The following is a 24,431-nucleotide window of genomic DNA, read 5'->3' on the forward strand; positions in this document are numbered from 1 at the left end:
ATATATATATATATATATATATGTGTGTGTGTGTGTGTGTGTGTGTGTATGCACATATACATATGTATATACATATATATTATACACATACACAAATGTGTACATACATATATACATAAATATATACATATGTGTGTATATATACTTGTATATGTATATATATATTTTAAGGCTTTAATGTTTCTTTTTACCTATGTGCATATATAGTATGCATATATGTTTGTGTATGTGTAATATATATATATAATCTCATAGTTTGATGTGTTTGAAATATTTAATATCCACTGGAAGGCTAGAAAGATGGTTCAGTGAGTAAAAAAGCCATTAGTTTATATGGATGAGGCCCTGAGATTGAATCTTATATATTTTTTAAAGGAGGGGGATGGTACTTCTTTAATATGGTGGGATAATATGCATCTTAGAGTACATGTTAACAGCATACTTGAATGAGATTTGTTTATATAACACATATGAACACAGACTACTAACTTTGTTCCAAGAACTACCTTAGAATGTTGGCAAACTATCTCCATACTTAACATTTCACTGGGGGAGAGATGTCAAGATAAAAAAGATTCTTTTTGTTTTGTTTTAATTTGTGTATATGGGTGCTTTGTCTGCATGTATATCTATATACTGTGAGAGCCAGAGGAGGATGTCAGATCACCTGGAACTGGAGTTACAGATCATGTGGGTGTTGAGAATTGAACTCAGGTCCTCCAAAAGAGCAGCCAGTGCTCCTAACCATGCTGCCATCACCCAACCCCTTGTTTGTTTTTGTTTGTGTTTCTGAGACAGACTCTCACTATGTAGTCTTGCATGGCCTGGAGTGTACATGTAGACCAGCCTGGCTTCAGATCCATGGGCAGTCTTTGTGCTTTTGTCTCTCGGGTAGGATTATGGACATGGGCCACCACACTGGACTGTTAAAGTCCATTTTAAAAACGATTACAGGATAAAAGAGGTGGGGAAGGGACAGAGAGAAAGGTGGATTTGCAAATTCACTGGGATATTCAGTGAGTTTCATTGAAGTGACTTGGATGCAATGAAGGAATATAGTATGAGTGTTGGGGAAAGTGTATTCTCTTCCAAAGGAAGAACTGCCCAGGTTTCAAATGAGATAGATGAATGCCAGTGTGCAGGGAGGGAACAGAAGCGGCGGATTAGCCCCGACATCATCTCAGAAGCACTGGTCACAGAGCCTTAACCAGGCCTAGCTTATTGTTCTCTTCTGCAGCCTCAGTTCTTGAGTCAGGAGGATGGATGATTAGTTTAAATTCACATATTTGAATTAGTTCATTGGTTTTTTTTAGATTTATCTTTGTGTATGAGTAATTTTTTGCCTACCATGAATGTGTTTCCACCATGTGTGTCTGATGCCTTCAAAGGTCAGAAGTGAGTGTTGGATTCCTTAGAACCAAATGATTGGGCTGGTGAGATGGCTCAGTGGGTAAGAGCACCCGACTGCTCTTCCAAAGGTCCAGAGTTCAAATCCCAGCAACCACATGGTGGCTCACAACCATCCGTAACAAGATCTGACTTTCTCTTCTGGAGTGTCTGATGACAGCTACAGTGTACTCACATATAATAAATAAATAAATCTTTAAAAAAAAAAAAAAAAAAAAAAACATAAAAAAAAAAAAAAAAAAAAGAACCAAATGATTGTGAACCAAACCCTGGTCCTCTGGAAGAGCAGCACCACCTCTCTAGCACCCCTAACAATTGATTAGTAGTTGAAAAGACCATGTGCTGTTCAAATGAGTGGGTGGAAAACAAAGGACCTAGATTTTAAATATGGAAAACAACCTAGTATATTTGAGAGAATTTATAATATGCAGGTTAGTATAAATCTATCTGGTTAATATAAGAAAATTAAGAGTTCATCTGTTCCAGGGTTTTTTTTTTGTTTTGTTTTGTTTTAATACAAGTATGTATTTGTTTCAGATAGATTGATAGAGAAAGATGCTTGAGTATATTTTAAAGGTTTCTCTGTTGAAAGTTAAGTATCTGACATACAAAATGTGTGTGTGTGTGTGTGTGTGTGTGTGTATGTATGTATGTATGTATGTATGTATGTATGTATGAGTTTACTGCTTGTGTACATGAGTCATTGGAAGTCAGAGGGGAATTAAATCCTTTGGACCTGGAGTTACAGGTAGGTGTGTGTGTGTGTGTGTGTGTGTGTATATGTGTGTGTGTGTGTGTGTGTTGGGGACCAAATGTGGGCCCTTTGCAAGAACAGTAAGCACTCTTAACCACAGAGCCATCTATCCAGTTCTCTAGGATTTTTTTTTTTTTAACACCAGTAGCAACACCCAGGAAATCTTAAGGACTACCTTAGTATTGTAATTTTATCATGGAATGATATGACTCTCATCATGACTATTTTGTATGCTTAACTTCCAACAGATAAACCTTTAAACTCTTTTAAGTATATCTAAAGTATGATGATAAATGTTTATGTTCAAAACACTTTCAAATATTTTAAAAAATATGATTTTTAAAATTTATTTAAATATGAGAAGATAGCTTTCATAATCTTGAATCTGTATTATTATTTTAGACATGGTGACTATAGTAGCCATCTCATAGAGAGGTTGTCATTATTAACAAGTTGAATAATATATGTGTATGTATATTAGGATTAGGACTAGCCCTACCATATTACTTTCTTTTGATTTTTAAGGTTTTTTTTTTTTAATTTAAATTACACGTATTTAAATGTGCCACTATGTGTGTGTATGAATGTCAGAGAACAGTTTGGGGGAACTGGTCCTTTCCTTCCACTATGTGGGTCATGTGGGTTGAATTTGGGTTCCCTGGCTTGACAGCAGCTACCTTAACTCACTGAGCCACCTCTCTGGCCTTCAAGTTTTGTTTAGAATATAGTGGTTTTTGTTTATAACTTATTTTCCTACCTTAAGAACAGACAATCCTCTTCCCTTTTTATAATGGTAGACATTCTGAGGTTAAGGGACACTCTATCATGCATGAAAAGGTTTTGTTTAAAAATAAAATGTTAAAACTTAAATGTTTTGAAAGAAATTATAGGCGGTTAAAGAAAAAAGTTTTTTAAGATTTTAGCCCTAAATTTACTTTTCCTTCCCATAACCACATATATCCAGCCTTTCTCTAAGGGTCAGTAATTCTAATTCCAAATCTAATTTACTGTGATGACAGGAAGCCCTTTAGTGATAATGATCCATTACGTTTTTCTACCCTAGTCAGTGGTAGTGGTACAGGGCTCTATGCAGGGATAGTTAGAAACTGTAGGATTATTTGTGTTCTAAGCGCGCCCAGCTATCACGGCTTGTACTGGTGGTCTTTGTAGTGTTTACTTCCCATCTCTGCACTACTGGTCCTGCTGTTGCCGGTGTAGCTGCTTTTGTTTCCTCTTACTGCTTCTCCTCTCCAGCCAGTGTGTGGAATGGATGAATAATCGAGGTGTGTATGATACGAGCTGTGATGGGAATGGAAATAAGTTGTAGTTTGTGTTGATTCCCATCAGCAGTGGCTGCCTGCAGTATTGGATTAAGTAAGCAGATTCTGGAGCTGCATCCACACTGATGGGAAAGAGTGCTCTGTCAGTGGAGGGGGCAGCAGCATTAGTGGAACACATTGCCACTGGCTACAGTGACATTGGAAAGGAGGATCTGGATGCGTTTGTGATAGACAAAGTCTGCTCAGACTTTCTGACATTATGTTAATATCTCATACACACTTTTAGTTCTTGGTTACTTTCTTACTTCAGAACCTGAGATTTACAAATGCCTTACCCCTGGATAAATACAGGAAGCAGTTTGAAAGAATTCTGATTTGCAGTATTTAAGTTGGCTTTAGGTTTGTAAGTATTCTGTTACTGAGCAATTATATAATTAAAAATTTAAGTCATGTTAGAATGCATTTTCTTCACATAGTAGTTCATATATCAAAATTACACATTTAGTTGAAATACAGACTAGAAAATGCCAGGTTATTAATCCACTTTTACAAGGCTTACTGAATTTTTAGGAACTTCATAATGGCAATAAATTTGGCATATCTGAATGGTGATTGATTTTGTTTTTAAGAAATTATTTACTATGTGAGTAAATCTGAGAAAGTTTAAGTTTTAAAATGAATTATTTCTGGTTTGTCTTTCTTTTTACACATATTACATGTAACTTTTGCAGGTTGGATTTGCTACCATTTTATGCAAGATTGGTTGCTACCTTGCATCCCTGCATGTCTGATGTAGCAGAGGATCTTTGTTCCATGCTGAGGGGGGATTTCAGATTTCATGTATGTATTTAAGCATTTATTTTGTAATAATTATATGTTCTAATAAGTCGAATGAGGAATCTTTGAGCATAATGTTGTTGATAAGCATCGATACTGACACAACAGTTGAGAATTTATGAAATTTAAAATTTTTAAAGTGTAGTTATGCTTAACAAAGCTTAAAGAGTTGATAATGCTGCTCCAGCTGGGAGGGGTGCTGTTGTTATGGTCTTATCTTCCCACAATACTTTTTCTGGTCATAAATTAAAGACCATTCTCCAAGGTTAAGACACAGGCCTTATTGTTGATCCCAGAAGAAAGAGATTTAGCCTGGAAGACAGTTGGGTTTGCTGGCCCATAAGTGCCCCTTTAGATGTCGAGTTCCAAAAGTGGAAAGTGTAACAGCTTTCTTAAATTCTAAGACACCAATGAAGTCTACTGTGGCCTGTGATTTACTGATAATTGCCTTAACAATTTTTATCTTGGATAGTGTTGAGTTCTTTAAAGAACATGCTGGTAAATACCAGCTCTTTTATCAGGTAGCTTCCCTTCCTTTCCAGTTTTACAACTGGACTATGTTAGTAGTTCTCCTGTCTTACTTACCCAGTCACCTTATGGAAGTAAGGTTACAGACCTTCAAATCCTTGGTGGTAGGTGATAATGGCACTGCTAGAGGCTGATAGTGGACATTGATAGCCTTTGGAACAACTTGAAGATCTGTTTACAAAACTTTAGAGTAAGTTGTTTAGAATGCCAGTAAAGCTGTTGTCTGATGTGTTCAATGAACGCTGTTGTCCTCAACTGGACAAGTCATCAGAATGCTGAGCAGCCAAAGAGAGCAGATAACCTCACAGTAGAGCTCAAAAGTAAGACACAAATAAAAAAGCAAGCGGAAAACAATAAGTTATGATTGTATACTTGTATGATTGTAGACTTATTGTGGAGTAAGTGCTTTGAATTCAGAGCAAGAAAATCACATGAGGGACAGAATGATCTCTACTTACTTCTTGTAATAAGTGTTTACTATCTTTGTGATTGAGATTTTCCTGGGCTATGTTTGCTTAAGTGTTTTAAATTTTCATAAGCAGTAGTGAGTCAGGTAAGCTTTCTGGGTTTAGAGAACTTGGGAAACACTGAGCTCATTAAAGCTTAACAGTTTTGTTTTATTGTAAAACTTCACAAAACTTTGTGAGGGTAATTGTGCTCTGTGACTGTCGAAAAGGAGTGTGAGTATATCTCCCGTAAAGAACACACTTTGATAAATGCTGCTACTTCAGGAATAGATATAGCAGAAGTCATATTCTTGACTGTGTAATTGATCCCTTGTACCAATGAGGAACTTTTACACCAGTGAGCACTATGAAAGTGCAATATCAATTGTATGCATTGCTTTGCCAACCAAACTCCAAATTAAGCAAAACACAAATTGTTGGACTAAGTATGATTAGTACATTTGGTGGAAAAACTTAAAAATTAAGAGCATTCTATGTATGTATATCTTCTCTCTTACCCTGCAAATTGAAGTGGAAGTTGAAAGGATTGGCATAGTTTATACTGCTACAATCTTTGGAACCCACTCTTCTCAGAATTGTTAGTTGAGGTAATTGATTATCTTTCCATCTCAGGATCTCTCCTACCTTATTCTGCAAACCTTCTATCCTAAGTTATTTCTGTTAGGCTTTAACTGTGTTTAATGTACAAGTATATCAAATGAAAAAGTCGCAGCTCTAAAGCCCACATTAACATCTGGTTAGCACAGTGCACTCTACAACACCCATCTTTCATGTCCTTGTTTTGAGACAGGGATTCATGTGTGCGTTCACTTCAGTTCACTGCGTGGTGAGACGACTTTACATTTAGAGGGAAGACCTTGCACTGGGATTGTGGGGTGACGTGTGTTGCCTTATCCCATTTTTTTGTTTTTCCTTTTTACTGGAATTTTGTAGGATATATATATTTTTTTTTTTCTAAAATCTTCACAGCAACACCCTTGATAGAGCCCTCTAAATTGTCACGGTTACTCATTGGTTGGTGTTCTTGTAGATTCTAAACCACTGGATTCTGCTGATGTTTTTAGAGGACATCATTCTGGCTCCACCATGTGGACATTTTGACTTGGACTTAGCTACTCAGGTGCTGGAACATCTATTCAAGGAGAATAATTTTGCTCTTTGAAGCAGTATTTGTCTTTAGAATTAAATGAGATAAACCAGGTATGGTACAGTACCTAACCTAAATATTATTAGAATACTTCTTCCCTGTATACTACCTGTTCATTGTCTTTAATCTTTTTTTAAGTTGGGTTTGTACCCTTAGTCTTTTGCCCTACCTTTTTGTTTGTTCAAGACAGGATTCATGTAGTTGAGACCAGCTTTAAACTCATACTTGTAGTAGAGACTGGCTGTGAATTGACCTCTGTGTTCCACTTCCACGTGCTAGGATCCCAGGTGTGTACTACCACTCCTCACTCACTCCTGATTCTCGAGTGGGAACACATTATATGGCTTCAACTGATGCCTGTTTTTCTAAAGCGTTAAGTCTCCAAATGTATGTGCCGTGCTAGAGCTTCTCCAGTGCATAATAGTTTTCTTGTCCTTTTAGAAACCAGTTGTCTCTACCAAACAGACTCAGTATTTTCTTCTAAAAAATCCTTATTTTTACTTCATTGAATGTACTTCTGTTTTTTTCTCATAATTCAGTATATTTCTGTTCAGCTGTCACAGTCCCCTCATTCACTCTGTAAAGTTCCCAGCTCCTCCTGTCACAGCATTCTGAAGCACTCAGTTCTAGCCACTTCCACCATGCCTGCTGCCACTGTCTTTCATAGTCCACAGTTCGTATGACAATAGCTCTTTAACCAGGTTTCCCTGTCTCTGTCTTCTATCTAGGTCCAATATATTGCCACAATATGATCATATTTACCCCCTTAAGAATCTCAGCTGAGAAGTAAAGCTGATAAAACTATATGTAGTCAAAGAAATTCTAGTTAAACAATGGATTTGCTAATTTGACAGATCAATAAAGCTAATAGAAGTGAGAAATCAACATTCTTATATACTTCAATCAGGTAAGAATTTAGATAAACACTTTGGCAATATGTTTCTAGATCATTAGAGACATTCATACATTGAACAGCTCTGAGAAAAAAAATTTTTAAAAAGCTTTGTTTACATCATGAACTGTACTAGGAAAAACTAATTATCCCAAAGCCCAACCATAGGTTTTTTTTTTTCTTCTTTTTTTTTTGTCTTTTAAGGGGTTCTGATGATCATGGTGCCAAAGTGATATAGAGTCACCAAAAATAATTTCATAAAATTTTGTCTTTAGATAGTGCAACTAGGAGGAATAGTTTTGTTTCTAGTATTATTCTTTGTCCTCCAAAGGACCTCAGAGTCTGCTTCCTTAATGGAGAGGGCAGCTTTTAAGTAAATAATCTTTACTGAGATTCTAAAAAATGGTCTTTCCACACTTTTTAAATTAAAATTCTTTATTGGTGTATTAACATTTCATAATTGACCAAAATACCTCACATAAAAACTTAAGAGATGAAGGATATATTTTGTTTGTTGTTTTGGAGAGTTCAATCAATGATTGCTTGACTCCATGTTTGGGGAGAGCATCATGGTGACTGGAAGATGTAGAGGCTTTTTTCTTTTTTATGTCATAATGGCTGGGAAGTTGAAACCAGGGACCAGATATAAACACCCAGTGATCTACCTCTCCCGCCTAGCGCCTGCTCCCCAAAGTTGTTCACAATGTTCAGCACATAAGCTTCTAGAAACATTCAAAGCCAAACTAAAACAATTGGTCAAAATAAATGGAATACAAATATGTTTATGCAGTATGTCTGTGTTTTATTGTGTGTCTGTGATTTTAAACTTACATTTGCAATTATAGCATTTTATGTACAACACAACATAAAAAAGTGAATGAAACTTGGAGGCAAAGTATGTGCCTAAAGGATTTAGATTTGTCTTCACCCTCATTCCCTGTTCCAGGAGATGGATGGGACACCTTCTGAGACCAGTATCCTACCAAATGAGGGAATACATATATATATGTACATTAAAGCATATTCTTTATAGACTCAGAACAGATTACAAGGTTAACATAAAATAGGTTTGTAGAAAAGTGTTGAATTATTTAGTGGATAAAGTTAATGTAAAGTCAAAAGAACAAACTGTAGAGGGAAAAGTATCATTTTGGACAAGTATCTATTAGCTCTTCTAGAAGGGCAGACAGTTTCTTATAGGGGAGCAGTAAATGATGGCCATAAGATCATTGTAAAGAGGCCAGGCAGTGGTGGCCTCTAATCCCAGCACTTGGGAGTCAGAGGCAGGTAGATTTCTGAGTTTTGAGGACAGCCTGGTCTACAGAGTGAGTTCCAAGACAGCCAGGACTACACAGAGAAAAACCACCCTGTCTTGAAAAACCAAGGAGAAAAAAAAAGAAAGAAAGAAAGAAAAAAAAGATCATTTTAAAGATTTATGTGTGGATCTCTTTATTTATGAAGAGATCATTTGGTGATACATACTAAGTAATTTAGTTTTGTCTAGCTTTAAATATTGGATTGGAAGCAGCATTTTTGTTAAGGTTAATTAGTAATGTAAGTAAAATCTTAGCAATAGTAATCAGTCACTAAAAAGTGCATTTTGTTGATCTGTATTTAGTTTTACAGAAGCATTGCTTCTCAGCCTTTTGATTAAGATCAAGTGTAGTTTTGCATAAGTTGTTTGATATGTCTCTGAGTCTAAGTTTTGAAGAAATGATAGTGAAAATACCAAGTGAGGAGTTAGTATAATTTAGTGGCGCCCTCTTCCCTAGTTACAGTCTTTTAAATGTTTTCAGCTTCTCTTATGAACATCAGGAATGGAGATAAAAGGTCTTCATTTTAGAATTCTCATTGTTTTGAAGGGAAGAAAAAGTAGAAAAAATAGATCTCATAAAAATGGAGAGTTAAGTAGTGATTACTAGGGCTGGAGAGCTGACTCTGTGGTTAAGAGTACTGGCTCTTGCAAAGGTCCTAAGTTTGGTTGCCAACACCCACATGGTGACTTAAAACCATCTGTAACTCCATTTCCAAGGGATCTCACATGCTTTTCTGGCCTTCACAAGCACCAGACTCACATATATACTTGCAGATACTTGTACATACACATAAAATAAAAATAAATCTTTTTTTTTAAAAGTGATTACCAGACTGGGAAGAGTGAAGGTGGGGAGAAATGCAAAGAGAATAGGGCCTGGTGGGAGCACAGAGATGGAGCACGTACTTGTTCTGCTCCAGCTCTAATTTCACAAAGAGATTGTTTATCTGTAAATAATATGAGTAAAGCTTTCTACTAGGTTTGTGATTTTGCTTAATACACTTTTGTTGATACTTAACGTAGATTTAGTAATAGTGACCCCTAATTTGCTCTGGGGTCTTAACTAAGCATCACTAAAGAGTCTGGGGTGGGGTCACATACCTGGAACCCTCCCATGCAGGGAGGCAGAAACAGAAGGATTGGTGCAAGTTTAAAGCTACTTGGTTTATGAAGGAAGCTTCAGGTCAGCCAGGGCTACATTGTAAAACCCTTCCTCAATCACCAATCAGACAAGAATCACTAAAATTCTAAAAGGACTCAATACCTGCTCTGTTTGCTGTACAAAATAGAAGCCTGAAAGTCAACAGGTTCCTTGAGTGCTTAGCTGTATGGGTCAGAAAAATAATGATCATGAAGTATATGTCTTCTCATGGTATTAGACTTTTTTTAAATATGCCATCATATTATGGAAGTAAATTTCAGTTAATACTTGGGAAATATGAATCTTGGTATTCACCATAGTCAAGTCATTTGACACTTCTGGGATCTTGCCCCCCCCCTTCTCCCTTTCTCTTCCTCTTCTCCCTTATACACTAGAAGAGTAACAGCTGTCATTTCTTTTCCTGAATGTTATAATATGGGCAAAATAAGTAGGTAATGTTCTGGGAAGAACACTGAATTAATTGGAGATGTTACCATCTCATGATCATTGTTTATATAATACATTAGAAATCTATAGACTATAATATGCATTTCTTATGAAACTGTAATCCTACAGTTAAATCTAACTACACTTATCTCAGTGTGTCTGTATTATACTGTTATGCTTTTACTAGAATTTTACTATATTTGATTTTTTTTAAATATATAAATCAATGTAGAACTTGCAAAAGATTTGAACTTTGACATATGATCATTTCTGATACTAAAAACATCAATGACTATATTGCATGTATCACTGTAGTAAATTATACTAAATATGTGATATAGCTGATAATATAGAACAACACCTGAAAATATTTTTCACTTAAATGAGCTTTTAGCATTTATATTTTTTAAAGCAGCATTTCCTAAAGTGTGTTCTTAAAATCTAATGTTCTGTTAATTGATAGTAGTTAATGTTATGTTAAAAAGGCATAGATTACTAAATAAATGTGAGAAATCTTGATTTAAATTAAAGGGGTTACTTTGAGAGCTTATTCAAGCCTGACAGAAACATTTTGATTCCCCAAATAACTTGGTCACGGAGAAGCTTTGCAGAGCATGTCCTAGAACTAGTGTGGACAACATGGGCAAAGTTTTCCTCAAAATAGTTTAAAGTCAAGAAATGTTACCCAATTTATTTTAAATATTTGAAATGAATTAAAACATTAAAGTAGTTCTTATTACAGGTTTTCAATGTGTTAATTATCTAAGCAATGTCTTTTAATTTATAGGTTCGAAAAAAGGACCAGATCAACATTGAAACAAAGAATAAAACTGTCCGTTTTATTGGAGAACTAACCAAGTTTAAGATGTTCACAAAAAATGATACACTGCATTGTTTAAAGGTAATTGCTGACTTTTTCTTTTCTTTTTTTTTTTAAAGGAAGTGCTAACTTTTATTTATTTTTTAAGATTTTATTTATTTATTATATGTAAGTACACTGTAGCTGTCTTCAGACACTCCAGAAGAGGGCGTCAGATCTTGTTACAGATGGTTATGAGCCACCATGTGGTTGCTGGGATTTGAACTCCGGACCTTCGGAAGAGCAGTCGGGTGCTCTTACCCACTGAGCCATCTCACCAGCCTGCTGACTTTTTCTTAATAGAGAAGTTTTAAGTTCTATTTATAAGTTGCAGAAATGATTAAATATTTGATTAATTTAAATCAAAGTTAATTTGTAAAAAGGAATATTATTAAATACATTAGCAAAATAGAAAAAAATGCTAGGGTGGTAGATACAAATGCAGGAATATCAGTAATTAAATAAAGGGGAAACTATATCAAGTAAAAGCCATATAAGGACAATACTTGGTTAATTAATTTTGTGTCCTAAGGGAAACAGACAAAATAGGCTAAAATAAAAAGACAGAGAAAATACATTTGTATAAATACTAGTCACAAAAACTGGTTTCATCAAACCGTTTTCAGAATCTGAGGCAGAAAGCATGTTGGCGGAATCGCTCTCCTTTGGAGAGGCCAGCCGGCTTAACAAGAAAGCATTCTGTATCCAACAAGCTTAAAAAGACTAAAAATAACCACAATAATGAACAGGCAGCAGCAGTATAGACTACTAGAGTTTGATGAACAGTTTACCAAACCTTTCTATAATTAACATTATGTTTGACACCAAAATAATCTCTGGAAACATTTGTGGGTTGGTAACTGAAATACTGCGCATTGTCTTCTCTGTCCACAATGAAACTAAATTAGAAATCAAATATTAACATTAATTTTACGTGGTAAAATTGGAGCAGAATTGATAAAAACATGCATTTTAAGTATTCTTTTTCTAAAATCTTTTTTCCCTAAAATAATTTTCCATTGAAATTGTACTTATACCTAAAACACTGAGAGTCACTGTAAATGTTGAGAGCGTTAAGCCTCCTAGGCATCCCTAGGATGTCTTGGAAGAGCGCTATCAGCAGAGGATGGCTCTCAGGCAAACCAGGCAGCATGTCACAGACTGTTTAAATATACTAATGTGGAGGCTGCAAAGATGGCTCAACAGTTAAGTTGGGTCTTCCAGAGGACCTGAGTTCAATTCCCAGCACCCACATGACAGTTCACAACCGTCTGCAACTCCAGTTCCAGGGGATCTGACACCCTCACACAGCATGCAGGCAGGCAAAACATCACCAATACATGTAGGATAAATAAGTCATCAGTTTTTTGTTTTTTTTAAATTAGCTATTTTTTGTGCCATTTTAAATTATACAAATCTATGTAGGAAATATACATGTTTCCTGGCATAGAATTCTGTTTCTAAGATTTGCTTTAAGAAGGTCATCACATTATACACATAGATTAATGTGCAGAGATTTTTGTCATAATATTTTTTAAAGTCTCTCTCAAGCCTACTGTATTCTTGCCTTAGGTACTAAGATAGCAGGGCATGTGCCACTAAGCCCAGCTTTCATACCATTTTGGGTTTTTGTATTTGTATTTATGTTTTCTATCATTTTCAACAAATACTTCAGATCTGAAGGTTGACTTTTTGCTCTTTTTTTTTTTAAAGATGTATTTATTTTTATGTGTGTGAGTACACTGTAGCTGTCTTCAGACACACCACAGGAGGGCATCAGATTCCATTACAGATGGTTGTGAGCCACAATGTGTTTGCAGGGAGTTGAACTCAGGACCTCTGGAAGAGCACTCAGTGTTCTTACTACTGAGCCATCTCTGCAGCCCTATTGTGGCATTTTCATACACACAAATTATTATACTAGTTCCTTCTCAGCCTCACCACCGTCTTCTCCACGCTCCCTCCCTATTCCCAAGTCGCCTTCCTCTCTTCAGATAATTACCCTCAGCTTCCATGTGCTCTATTATGTCCATGCTCTCTCCTTACCCTCTGTAGACCTCATTCTTCTCCCTCATTGCCCTCTTACTGCATGTGTACACACACACACACACACACACACACACACACACACACACACACACAAAATCATTTAATTGTAGATTTCACATCATATAAAACATGTCTTTCTTTTCTCACTTAATTTTCCATTTTCTATAAATATTTTATTTTTCTTAAAACTAAATAAAGTTTTGCTGTTTATCATTACTACAGTAGTCCCATATCTTGCCTACTGTGAATAATTCAACAATAAACATGGATGTTCAAGTATTTCTGTAGCATATCCTTTGGTCATATGCTTAGAAGTAGTATAGTTGGTTATTTGGCAGTTGTCGTTTTTGGTGTCTTGAAGCATTTCCATACTGACTTCCATAGTGGCTGCACAAGTTTGTATTTTTATTAGCTCTAACTACATAGTTCCTAAAAAGCATTTGTTGTCTTTTGTTTTCTTTGTATGTGTTTGCATGTGTGTAGTCCCATCAGAGGCCAAAAAGGGGCGTTGGTTCCTTTGGAACCAGAGTTATAGATGGTTGTGAGCTACAGTGTGGTTGCTGGGAACTGAACCTGGGTCCTCTGAAAGAACAGCCAGTGCTCTTAACCACTGAGCGATTGCTCCAGCCTGGTTGTTTAGTTTTTAATTTTGGAGGTTCTTTATGAATGGTAGATACTGCTTCCTTGTCAGGTTCTTTCTTATGCTATATGCTGTCTGTATATTCTGCTGCTTGCTTCCTTTGTTCAGGCTTTTTACTGTCGTATGATCCCAGTTGTCAGTTCTTAGGACTGGTTTCTAAGTGATTTGAGTTCCTTTCAGTTATTTCCTATGCCTATATGTTGAAGTGTTTGCCCACGTTTCCTCTAACACTAAGGTCTTTGATTTATTTTAAATTGATTTTGTGTAGGATGAAAGATGGATCCAGTGTGTGTGTGTGTGTGTGTGTGTGTGTGTGTGGTGTAAGGCCTGGGTTCATGTTAGGTGTCTTCCTCTATCAGACTTGTACCTCATTTTTCTGTGACAGTCTTTTCAGTGAACCTGGAACTCATTCATTTGGCTAGATTGGCTAGCTAGCAAGCTGTAAGGAAGCAAATTAAGGGTCTAGAGGTAAAGGATTTGACCCTGAGCTTTTTCCGCAGACCCCATGTTTCATGAGTTACCTTCGTCTGTGCAGTTGTTCTGGCACCATTTGAAGAGTATTTCTTTTTCTCACTTATGTTCTTGACTCTGTAATCAAAGATTAGATGAGTGTATATGTGGGGTAGGAGGTGTTACTTTTAGATACTCTGTTCTAATCCATTGGTCTGTCTATGTGTTTCTTTTTATGTTGATACCATGGTGATTCTTACTGTGTTTCTGTAGCATAGTTTGAGGTTGGAGATTGTGGTGCCTAGTGTTCTTTCTGCTTATAATTGCTTTGATTATTTAAGGTGTTTTGTGCTTCCATATGATTTTAAGATTGTTTTTTATAATTCCATGAAGAACGTCATTGGGATTTTGTTGGGAATTGCATTTTATTCTTAAATTGCTTTCAATTACATAATCATTTTTTACTTTATTCATTTTATATATGAGTGTTTTGCATGCATGTATGTCTGTGAACTGCTTGTGTGCCTCATTCCTTAGGGGTCAGAAGAGAGTATCAAATCCCCTGGAACTGGAGTTACTAATAGTTGTGAACCACTGTGTGGGTGTTAGAAACTGAACCTGGGTCTTCTGGAAGAGCAACAAGTATTCTTTACTTTCTTACTTACGTTACATTCAGATCTCACAGTTTCCCCTCTCTCTTCTCCCAGACTCTCCCTTTTACCCTCTCCCTGCATCCACTCCTCCTCCCTTTCTCCTATGAAAAAGGGAGGCTGCCCAGGGATGTCAACCTGCCTTGGCATATCAAGTTGCAATAGGACTAAGCACTTCTCCTGTTGAGGCTAGCTAGACATGACAGCCCAGTTAGGGGAAAGGGATCCAAAGGCAGGCAGCAGTCTCAGGGGCAGCCCCTGCTCCTCCCACTGTTAGGAGTGCCACATGAGGACCAAGTGTTCTTAACAGCGGAGCCATCGTCCGTCTCCTCATAATACAACAGCCTTAACAGTAATGATCCAGCCAGTCCGTGAGTGCTCCAACTCGTCCCTGTCTCCCAGTGTAGTCTTCAGTTCTTTCTTTGACGTTTCAGATTTTAATTGTAAAAGTTGTTCACTTCATCGGATTACCTCCTGCCCCCAGATTGTTTTGTTGTTGTTAAGCTATTGTGAATGGGTTTTTTACCTTGTGATTTCCTTCTCAGCAAGTGCATTTCCCAAACACAGAGCCAACTGGTTGGTCTGATTTGCAGTTTTACTGAGAATTTTTATATCTATATTCATCAAGAAAATCGGTCTATGCAGGTTTTTGTTGTGTCTTTTTCCAGTTTTAGTATCAAGATGAGACTGGCTTTATAGAATGAGTAGTGGTGGTGTCCTTCTGTTTATGAAGTAGTTCCATGAGCATTGGTATTGGCTCTTCTTTAAACACTTGGTAAAATTTAGCAATGAAGCCATCCTGTCCTGGGCTTTTTTGTTAAGGGACCACTACTATTTGAGTCTTCTTGCTTGACTAAGGGTCTATTTAAGTTGTTTGTGTCCTAGATTTTTATTCTGGCATGTGATATATATCTAGGAATTTGTTTCTTGTATATTTTTTGGGTTCTTTTGGAATACAAATCTCAAAGCATCCCTTAATGATATTTTGGATTTTACTGGAATCTCTTTTCATTTATTTTTTAAATTTTAATTATTTATTTTACTTTCCACATATGAAAGCTTTGCCTGCATGTATGTGTATCACCTGGTGCCCACAGGGGTCAGTGTCAAATCTCCTGAGACTGGAGTTATAGATGGCTGTGAACTGTCATGTAGGTGTTAGGAACCCAACCCATGTCCTCTGAAAGGCCAACAAGTACTCTTAATCCCTGAGCCATTACTCTAGCCCTTCCTGTTTCATTTCTAATGTTATTAATTTGGGTCTTCTTTCTCATTCTTTTCTTTAGATGTCTCTGGTTTGTTGATCAATCTTAATTTTTAAAAAGTCAACTCTGTTTTATTGAGTCTATATAATGTTCTTTTAGCATTCATTTCATTAACTTCTTCCCTGATCTTTATTTCTTTCTGTTTATACTTTTGGGGTTTGTCTTGTTTGTATTTTTCCTATGCCTTGAGGTGCATCATTAGATTGTTTATTTGAAGTCTCTGACTTTTTAAAAATGATTTGTGTGTGTGTGTGTGTATACATGTGCCCCATATGTGCTTGATACCTGTGTGTAGGTGCCTGCAGAGATTAGAAGAGGGCATTAGAATCCTTGAAAGTGGAGTTACAGCTTGTTGTGAGTACTGTGTCATCTCTAGCTCTGAGACCTCTAACTTTTTATTTGTAAGCACTCATACTGGTAAACTTTCCTCTTAGAACTGCCATAGCTGTATCCCCAAAGTTCTGATAAGTTTGACTTCCATTTTCATTTGATTTTAGGAATTGACATTTCCTCCCTGGTTTCTTCAGTAACCCACTAACCATTTAAGAATGTATAACTTAGACTGGCCTTAGTTCATGTCATTAATCCCAGTACCTGGAAGACAGAGACAGAGACAGGAGGATCTTTCTGAAGTCAAGGCAGCTTGTTCTACATAGCCAGCTCCAGAACTGTTGGGACTTCATAGAGAAGCCATGTGTCAAAAAAATAAAAATTAAAATTAAAAAAAAAAGTATATGTGTACTTGATGTCTAATAGTATTTCATTATGTTCTGATAAGATACAAAAATTACTTATATTCTTTAAGACTTTATGGCTTTAAATTGCCATCTGTTTTAGAGATGGTTTAACTCTTTGGCTGGCTCTTTTTTTTTTTTTGGCTGACTTCTAACTTAACTCTTAAATACCCTTTTTGGTATTAGTTTGCCTGACTTACCTAAAGATAGGAACAGAGTTTGAAATCACCCACTATTGTATTAGGAACTATGTCATCTTTTTACCCATTAGTGTTTATGTTATGAAATTGGGAACTCCCAACATTCCGTATATATTTATCCACTATTGTTGAATCTTTTTTGTTTTATTTTCATACCTTTATTTATTTATTTTTATTGTATGAATGTTTTGCCTGTGTATATGTCTCCACCATGTGTGTGCCTGGTCCCTGTGGAGGTCAGAATAGGGTATTAGATCTTCTGTGAGCCACTATATGGATGTTGGGAGTCAAACTCAGGTTGGTCCTCTGCAAGGACAGCTAGTGCTCTTAACTGCTAAGCCATCTCTTTAGCTCTGGTTTTTGTTGTTGTTACATGTATATTTGTGTGTGTCCGTGTGTGTATGGGGGGTATAGGGTCAAGGTTGATGCCAGAAAATAGCCCTCACTGATTTGGCTATTCTAGCTAACCAGGTCTCCCGGGGAATAGATTGTCTCAGTCTCTTGAGTATTGGAATACGGGTAGCAACCATGCCCTCTCAGCATTTACATTGGTGCTAGGGAACTGAACTCTGCACTGAATTGCAAGTTCTTTACATGCTGAGCTATCTGCTTCCCTAGCTCACAGCCTGTTTTGTCTTTTTTGGTGAATTGTTTACTTTGTTATTATGTAGTTGCCTACTTTATCTCCTTTTGACTTTTGGGTTGAAATCTACTTTATCTTAAAGTAAACTATTTTATTTTAATTATCTTGAAGTAATCTAGAGTCACATGAAAGTCTCAAGGGATTACCCAGATGACGTTGACCTGCGGGCATGTCTGTAAGGGATTGTCTTGACTGGTAATTGATACAGCACGACCTAGCCTACTGGGCAACACTGTACCCTGGGCAAGCAGACCTGGACTGTATAAGAAAGCTAGTTAAGCCGGGCTGTTAATCCCAGCACTTGGGAGGCAGAGGCAGGCGGATTTCTGAGTTCGAGGCCAGCCTGGTCTACAGAGTGAGTTCCAGGACAGTCAGGACTACACAGAGAAACCCTGTCTCAAAAAAACAAACAACAAACAACAAAAAAAAGCTAGTTAAACATGAGTCCATGAGCAAGCTAGCAAGCAGTATCCTTCTTCCATGTCTCCTGCCTCAAGATCCTGCTTGAGCTCCTTCCCTGACTTCCCTCAGTAGTGGATTATAATCTGAAAAGTAAAATCAACTCTTTGCTCCCCAAAATGTGGTCAGACTGTTTTATTATAGCAACAGAAAGGAAATTACAGTGAGATATAAGAATAGCTATGCCAGCTTGTTTTTACCTTTTATTTGGTTTATACATTTGTTTCCATCCTTTAGCTTAGTCTGTATCTTTGTTAGTGCGATGTTTTTTTTTTTTTTTTTTTTTAATAATAGACTCATTGTATTTCTGTATAGCCCTGGCGTCTACCGAAGCTAGTCTCTCTCTCTCTCTCTCTCTCTCTCTCTCTCTCTCTATATATATATATATATATATATATATATATATATTGTATTGAGTTGAACCCCTTTACATTTAAAGTAAGCCGTTCACATATCTGCACAGACATGCATAGTTAAAATAAATACATTATATCTAATTAGTACAGAAAAGGCTTTGATATCAGTTTCCTTTTCTGAAAGCAAAAACTATAGATATAGTTTTTAAGCAAAAATTTGATGGAGAGCAAGACGTTTAGCAGTAAAACTTTTTAAATCATTTTTGTTTCATCCTATAAGTTGTTATCCACAGATGCATATATTGTTTTCTTTCTCTCTTAGAAATGATGTGTCTTTGTAGTTTTTCATTGTTCTTATTATTTCAGATGCTTCTATCAGATTTTTCTCATCATCATATTGAAATGGCTTGTACTCTACTGGAGACCTGCGGACGATTTCTTTTTAGATCTCCAGAATCACACCTGAGGACCAGTGTGCTTTTGGTAAGGACCTGCGGACTCTGGTAAAAAGATGAGGGTCTTGATTTCCTTCCAGGATTAAAAGTTTTAGTCAGTGTCGGTTGTCTTCCTCTGTCGTCTGACTATAAGCATTTCTGCCTAACCTAGAACATCCTGCACAAGTGAGCTGCCATACTGGAGAGCCATAGGGATTTTTTCACCTTGTTGCCAGTTAATTCAAGAAGAACTAGTGAGCTGGCAATAGAGTTCACTTTTGCAAGCCTGACAACCTGAGCTTGATTCCCAGAAGTCACACAAAGGTGGAAAGAGAGAACCAACTCATAAAGTTGTTCACTGGCCCACACACATGTACTGTGACATGCACACACATACACGTTTTGAATGTGCATGTGCATGCACATACATTTTATTAAAAGAGAATGAAATGACCCCCTAAATACAAATTATTCAAATGAATAGTTACTCAGTACTATTAGGTAGGGACCATCTTTGTTTTTGCTATGTCCCTATCATTTTTTAATGTTTACATAAAGCATAATCTAAAAATTATAAAATTAAGTTTCATAATGAAAGGAAGGATGGTGTAGTGGTACATATTTTAGGTGACTCACAACCTCCTGTAACTCCAGCGGCAGGAGATCTGACATCTTTTTTCGACCTCCGTAGCCATACATATCTATGTCTATGTGCAAACCCATATACACATAATTTTAAAATAAATAGATTTAAAGATTTGAGAAAAATCATAAAATACAATAATAAAATTTTAATTTAGAAGAGATATTTAGCTGATTATGATTTTGGAATGGCCATCAAGTTTATTAAGCATTGTTATTGATGATATCTAAACACCCGCTTGCAGACTTTCGTGTAAAGAGAGAGCATGTACAGAAGGAGTTAATGAGTTAGAGAGACAGATCTGCTTTAGGAACCTCTGGGCACTAACTATCATTGTGTCAGTGTTATTATTACAAAAACCCCTTCTCCAGGTATTTAGAGAATATTTATTTATTTTTTAAAGATTTATTTATTTATTTATTATATGTAAGTACACTGTAGCTGTCTTCAGACACCTCAGAAGAGGGCATCAGATCTTGTTACGGATGGTTATGAGCCACCATGTGGTTGCTGGGATTTGAACTCCGGACCTTCGGAAGAGCAGTCGGGTGCTCTTACCCACTGAGCCATCTCACCAGCCCTAGAGAATATTTAGTGTGGTGGTTTGAATATACTTGCCTCAGGGAGTGACACTATTAGGAGATGTGGCCTTGTTGGAGGAAGTGTGTCATTATAGAGGTGGGCTTTGAGACCCTCCTAGCTGCCTTTGGAACAAGATGTAGAACTCTCCATCCCTCCAGGGCCATGCCTGCCCAGACACTGCCATGCTCCCACCTTGATGATAATTGACTGAACCTCTGAACTTGTAAGCCCCAATTAAATGTTGCCCCTTACAAAAGTTGCAGTCATGGTGTCTCTTTACAGCAATGAAATCCTAAGACAGAAGTTGGTGCCAGGAGTTGGGTATTGCTGGGATAGGCCTGACCATGCTTTTGTTTGGAAGAATGGATTTGGGGACTTTGGATTTAGAAAGCAGTAGAATTCTTTAAGTGGGGCTTAGTGGACCAGCCTGTTAGGAATATGAAAGACATTGTTGCTGAGGGTGATTTGAACTGTGGAAACCTGCTCTAGCAGTTTCAGAGGAGAAGGGTTGTATGTGTCCTAACACCCATTCTTGTGATAATGTGACAAACGTGGCTACTTTGGTTTTTGTCTGAAGAGTCTGCCTGAGACTAAAATGAAGAGATTTAGATTAATTGCATTAGCAAAGGAAATCTCAAAACAGCTTCATATAAATTCTGTTGTGTGATTACTAAAATTCACTCTCATGAAGAGTGTTTTGATGAAAAGGAGCAAGCTTAGAAAGGAATAATCATACAAAATGTATGATTCTAGCAATAAAAGGACACCAGGGAGTAGAATGGAGCTGAATCCTGTGTTCAGTGAGATAAATAGATTAAGGGAGTGGTGATTTGGGGGCAGGATCCCACCCAGCTAAACTTAACTGTTTATACTTTTGCAGTTGAATAAGAAAATGGTTATGTCATAATAGGTGTTATTACCTGGTTATTGTTTTCATATGAATTTTTAATCTGGAATGAACTACAATCTAGAAATGGAAGACACAGGCTTTTGATCTAGATCTTGAGGAATAGTGGCCATGAAAAGCTTAGGTCCTGGCATGGTAGTGCATACTTTTAATCCCAGGAAAAAGGGGCAAGCAAGTCTCTGAGTTCAAGGCCAGCCTGGAACAGAGCAAGTTCAGGGGTGGTGGTGCACGCCTTTAATCCCAGCATTCAAGAGACAGCCATGCAGATCTCTAAATTCAAAGTCAGTCTACAGAGCAAGATCCAGGACAGCCAAGCTTAGGTAGTGAAGGAGTTGGAAAATCAAAAGCTGGTGATAATTTAGTAGAACAAAGCAGGGTCATGTTCCTGCTCCAGCAAGCAGCAGAACTCAGGCAGCTTCAGACATGTGGCTCTGGCGTTAGAGTAAAGAATAGAAGGGACTGCTGGGATAATTGCTGCTGGTTAGCTAGAGCTAAGAAATTAGTAGTGATTAAGAACAGACCAGCATCACTGAGGTGAAATCTGGGAATTGTTTTCTGAGAGCACAGAGAATCCATGTTCTAGAGATAGCCAAGTTTGTACCTCAGGCTGCAGCTGGACTTGGTAGTGTGTAAAAATCACCCAGGTGGTACTGGTTTTGAAGGCATGAAGGAGTCATGGAGAACAGCTGAGGTTTGGCACTGTGAGAGGCCATGGAAGGCCATTGGTGAAGGTGCAGCCTCAGTTGCAGTTGATGGCCCAGAACTGAAGGGGTCATGCAAAAGAGTTGAGGCTTGGCACCATGAAGAAAGCCTATGAGAGGCTATTGGTGAAGCATAGTTGCAGTTGAAGACTCTAGCAAATTGGAGATTACAGTATCACAGGATGATCACCAAGAACAGCAATAGCAGTGTAGTGGAATCAACCAGAGCCTAGAGTGCTACCAAAGGCAGAGCTAGAGAAGTGACCCAAGTCCTTTGAAGGATCCCAGAAGATCATGTGTGGATCCCAGACAGTGAACATGAAGCTGTAAACTTGAAGTTGCATTGGAAACCCTAAGATGTTAGAGATGTCAGGACTGTGGGATACCTGCAGAGGAAAGCTGCTGACAGAATGGAACCAGCCCAAGAGAAAGCATTTTGTTGCTGTGCACAAAGACGAAAGGATTTAGAGATCTGAAGATAAAGCTTTTACATCAGACACAGAGAGTCAGGGTTTGGGGTTTGCCCAGTTTTTGGTCTTGCTTTGGTCCAGTATTTCCTCACTATGATGTTTTGGAATGGTAAATATACGTCCTGTGATATTGGAGATACATGATCTGTTCTTCGATTTTGACTTTATAGGGGATTACAGTTAAGTGACTGGATGAATCTAGAAGAGTCCTTGAACTTTGGATCTTAACATTGTTGAGGTTGTTACATTGTTGAGACTGCTTTAGACTCATGGGGACTTTTGAATTTGGACTAAATGTATTTTTCATTACACAGTGGCTAGGTGTGGTTACTGTAGACTCGTGTGTTTGAATAAGCCTATGGGGACCAGGCAGTAGTGGTTGGTGGTTTGAATATACTTGGCCCAGGGAGAGGCACTGTTAGGTGATATGGCTTTGTTGGAGGAAGTATGTCACTGTGTGAGTGGGCTTTAAGACCGTCCTCCTCTCTGCCTGGTAGCCAGTCTTCTCTTATTTGCCTTCAGAACAAGCCTAGACACTGCCATGCTCCCACCTTTATGATAGAGTACTTGAACCTCTGGACATGTAAGCCAGTTCCATTTAAATATTGTCCCTTACAAAAGTTGCCTTGGTCGTGGTATCTCTTCACAGCAGTGAGACACTAAGTTAAGTAGATTATGCAATCAAGCAATACATGTCTTGGTTGTGACATTTATCTGTCTTATTTTATAGTCTAATTTTGAGGCTGAGTAATTTACTGGTGAGATTTGAAATGAAGATGCATGGATTTGTGTGATTTTTTAGCAAAAATTATTCATGTGATGCCCATCAAATGAAGCCTAAATGCACTCATTCTAGAATTCTCTAGCTTAACTTCTGTTTTCAGTGGTAAGATTCAAGACTAAAAAGAAAAGACTGGGCAGGCGGTGATCATATAACTTCTCAGGATGTAAACTATTGTGCTGCTACAATTTTTAGAATGTATTAATTTATTACTAATGACCTTAGGTCATACCCCATAAAATATTCAAAAAGTCCTGCTACAAGTGTGACTTGATTTATAACTATTCCAACCTCTTTATCCCTAAGGAGCACAAGGCTCCAGTGTATAAGTAAAATTAAGGACTAAGAATTAAATAAAGGTCCAACTCTGACTTGAGCTGTTCTGTGTGTAACTGATAATAATTCCTTCTTAGAGTTGATACCATCCAGTATTACACCATTTAATCAGGAGTGTCTCTACAGACAAGGAAACTAGTAGCTCCCAAGGTCTTAGAACTTAGTGTTGCTCAGCTTCTATGCTATTGCTTTTCAGAGCAGGTAAGTGTTTTTCCTGCATGCATTGTGAAGTGTGTTGGTTAATCTAGACATTTTCTTTTAGGAGCAAATGATGAGAAAGAAACAAGCAATGCATCTTGATGCACGATACGTTACAATGGTAGAGAATGCATATTATTACTGCAACCCACCGCCAGCTGAAAAGACAGTGAGAAAGAAACGTCCTCCTCTTCAGGAATATGTCCGCAAACTTTTGTACAAGGATCTCTCTAAGGTCACCACGGAAAAGGTAAAATCCGAATCGGATCATGTAGTAATAGTCACCTGGAGGTTTGTGATGGTGCTGCCCTCATGCACTCCAGGACAGGTAGGGTAGATCTGCATTCATTAGGAATGATAGTGCTCAAGTCATCCTAAGAAGACATTCATGGGATGGATGCTAAGGAACCTTAGAGATATGTATTTTGTATTTTTATAACTTTTTATTATTACAGTGTTTCACTTCTAGTTTTAAGTATAATGTTATATGTATTTAAAACTTATTTTAATCTTTTTTTATTGTTACTCTTTTTGTGTTTTTGTTTTTGGTGTTTTCAGGGGAGTTGGGGATAACCTGGGCCTTGTGCATGCTAGGCAGGGAACAGGTTTTGGATATCTTTTTTTTTTTTTTAAGATTTTACTTATTTATTATATGTAAGTACACTGTAGCTGTCTCCAGACACTCCAGAAAAGGGAGTCAGATCTTGTTACGGATGGTTGTGAGCCGCCATGTGGTTGCTGGGATTTGAACTCCAGACCTTCGGAAGAGCAGTCTGGTGCTCTTACCCACTGAGCCATCTCACCAGCCCTGGATATCTATTTTTATTTTTCTGGAAAGGATAACAACAGGGTGATTTTT

At 37.3% G+C, this 24,431-nt stretch overlaps 1 protein-coding gene across 2 annotated transcripts in view; it reads left to right on the forward strand.

Moving 5' to 3' along the window:
- The window catches only part of Upf2 (UPF2 regulator of nonsense mediated mRNA decay), a 105,236-nt gene that overhangs the window by 48,407 nt on the left and 32,398 nt on the right, over positions 1 to 24,431 (forward strand). For both annotated transcript variants that reach the window (XM_021215285.1, XM_029547422.1), the window contains exons 9-12: positions 4,173 to 4,281; positions 11,003 to 11,116; positions 18,887 to 19,003; positions 23,637 to 23,822. In XM_021215285.1, coding sequence (XP_021070944.1) covers positions 4,173 to 4,281; positions 11,003 to 11,116; positions 18,887 to 19,003; positions 23,637 to 23,822 — 526 coding nt within the window. The remainder of the gene's footprint in view (positions 1 to 4,172; positions 4,282 to 11,002; positions 11,117 to 18,886; positions 19,004 to 23,636; positions 23,823 to 24,431) is intronic.

Source organism: Mus pahari, chromosome 16 (assembly GCF_900095145.1).
Source record: "Mus pahari chromosome 16, PAHARI_EIJ_v1.1, whole genome shotgun sequence".
NCBI lineage: Eukaryota > Metazoa > Chordata > Mammalia > Rodentia > Muridae > Mus > Mus pahari.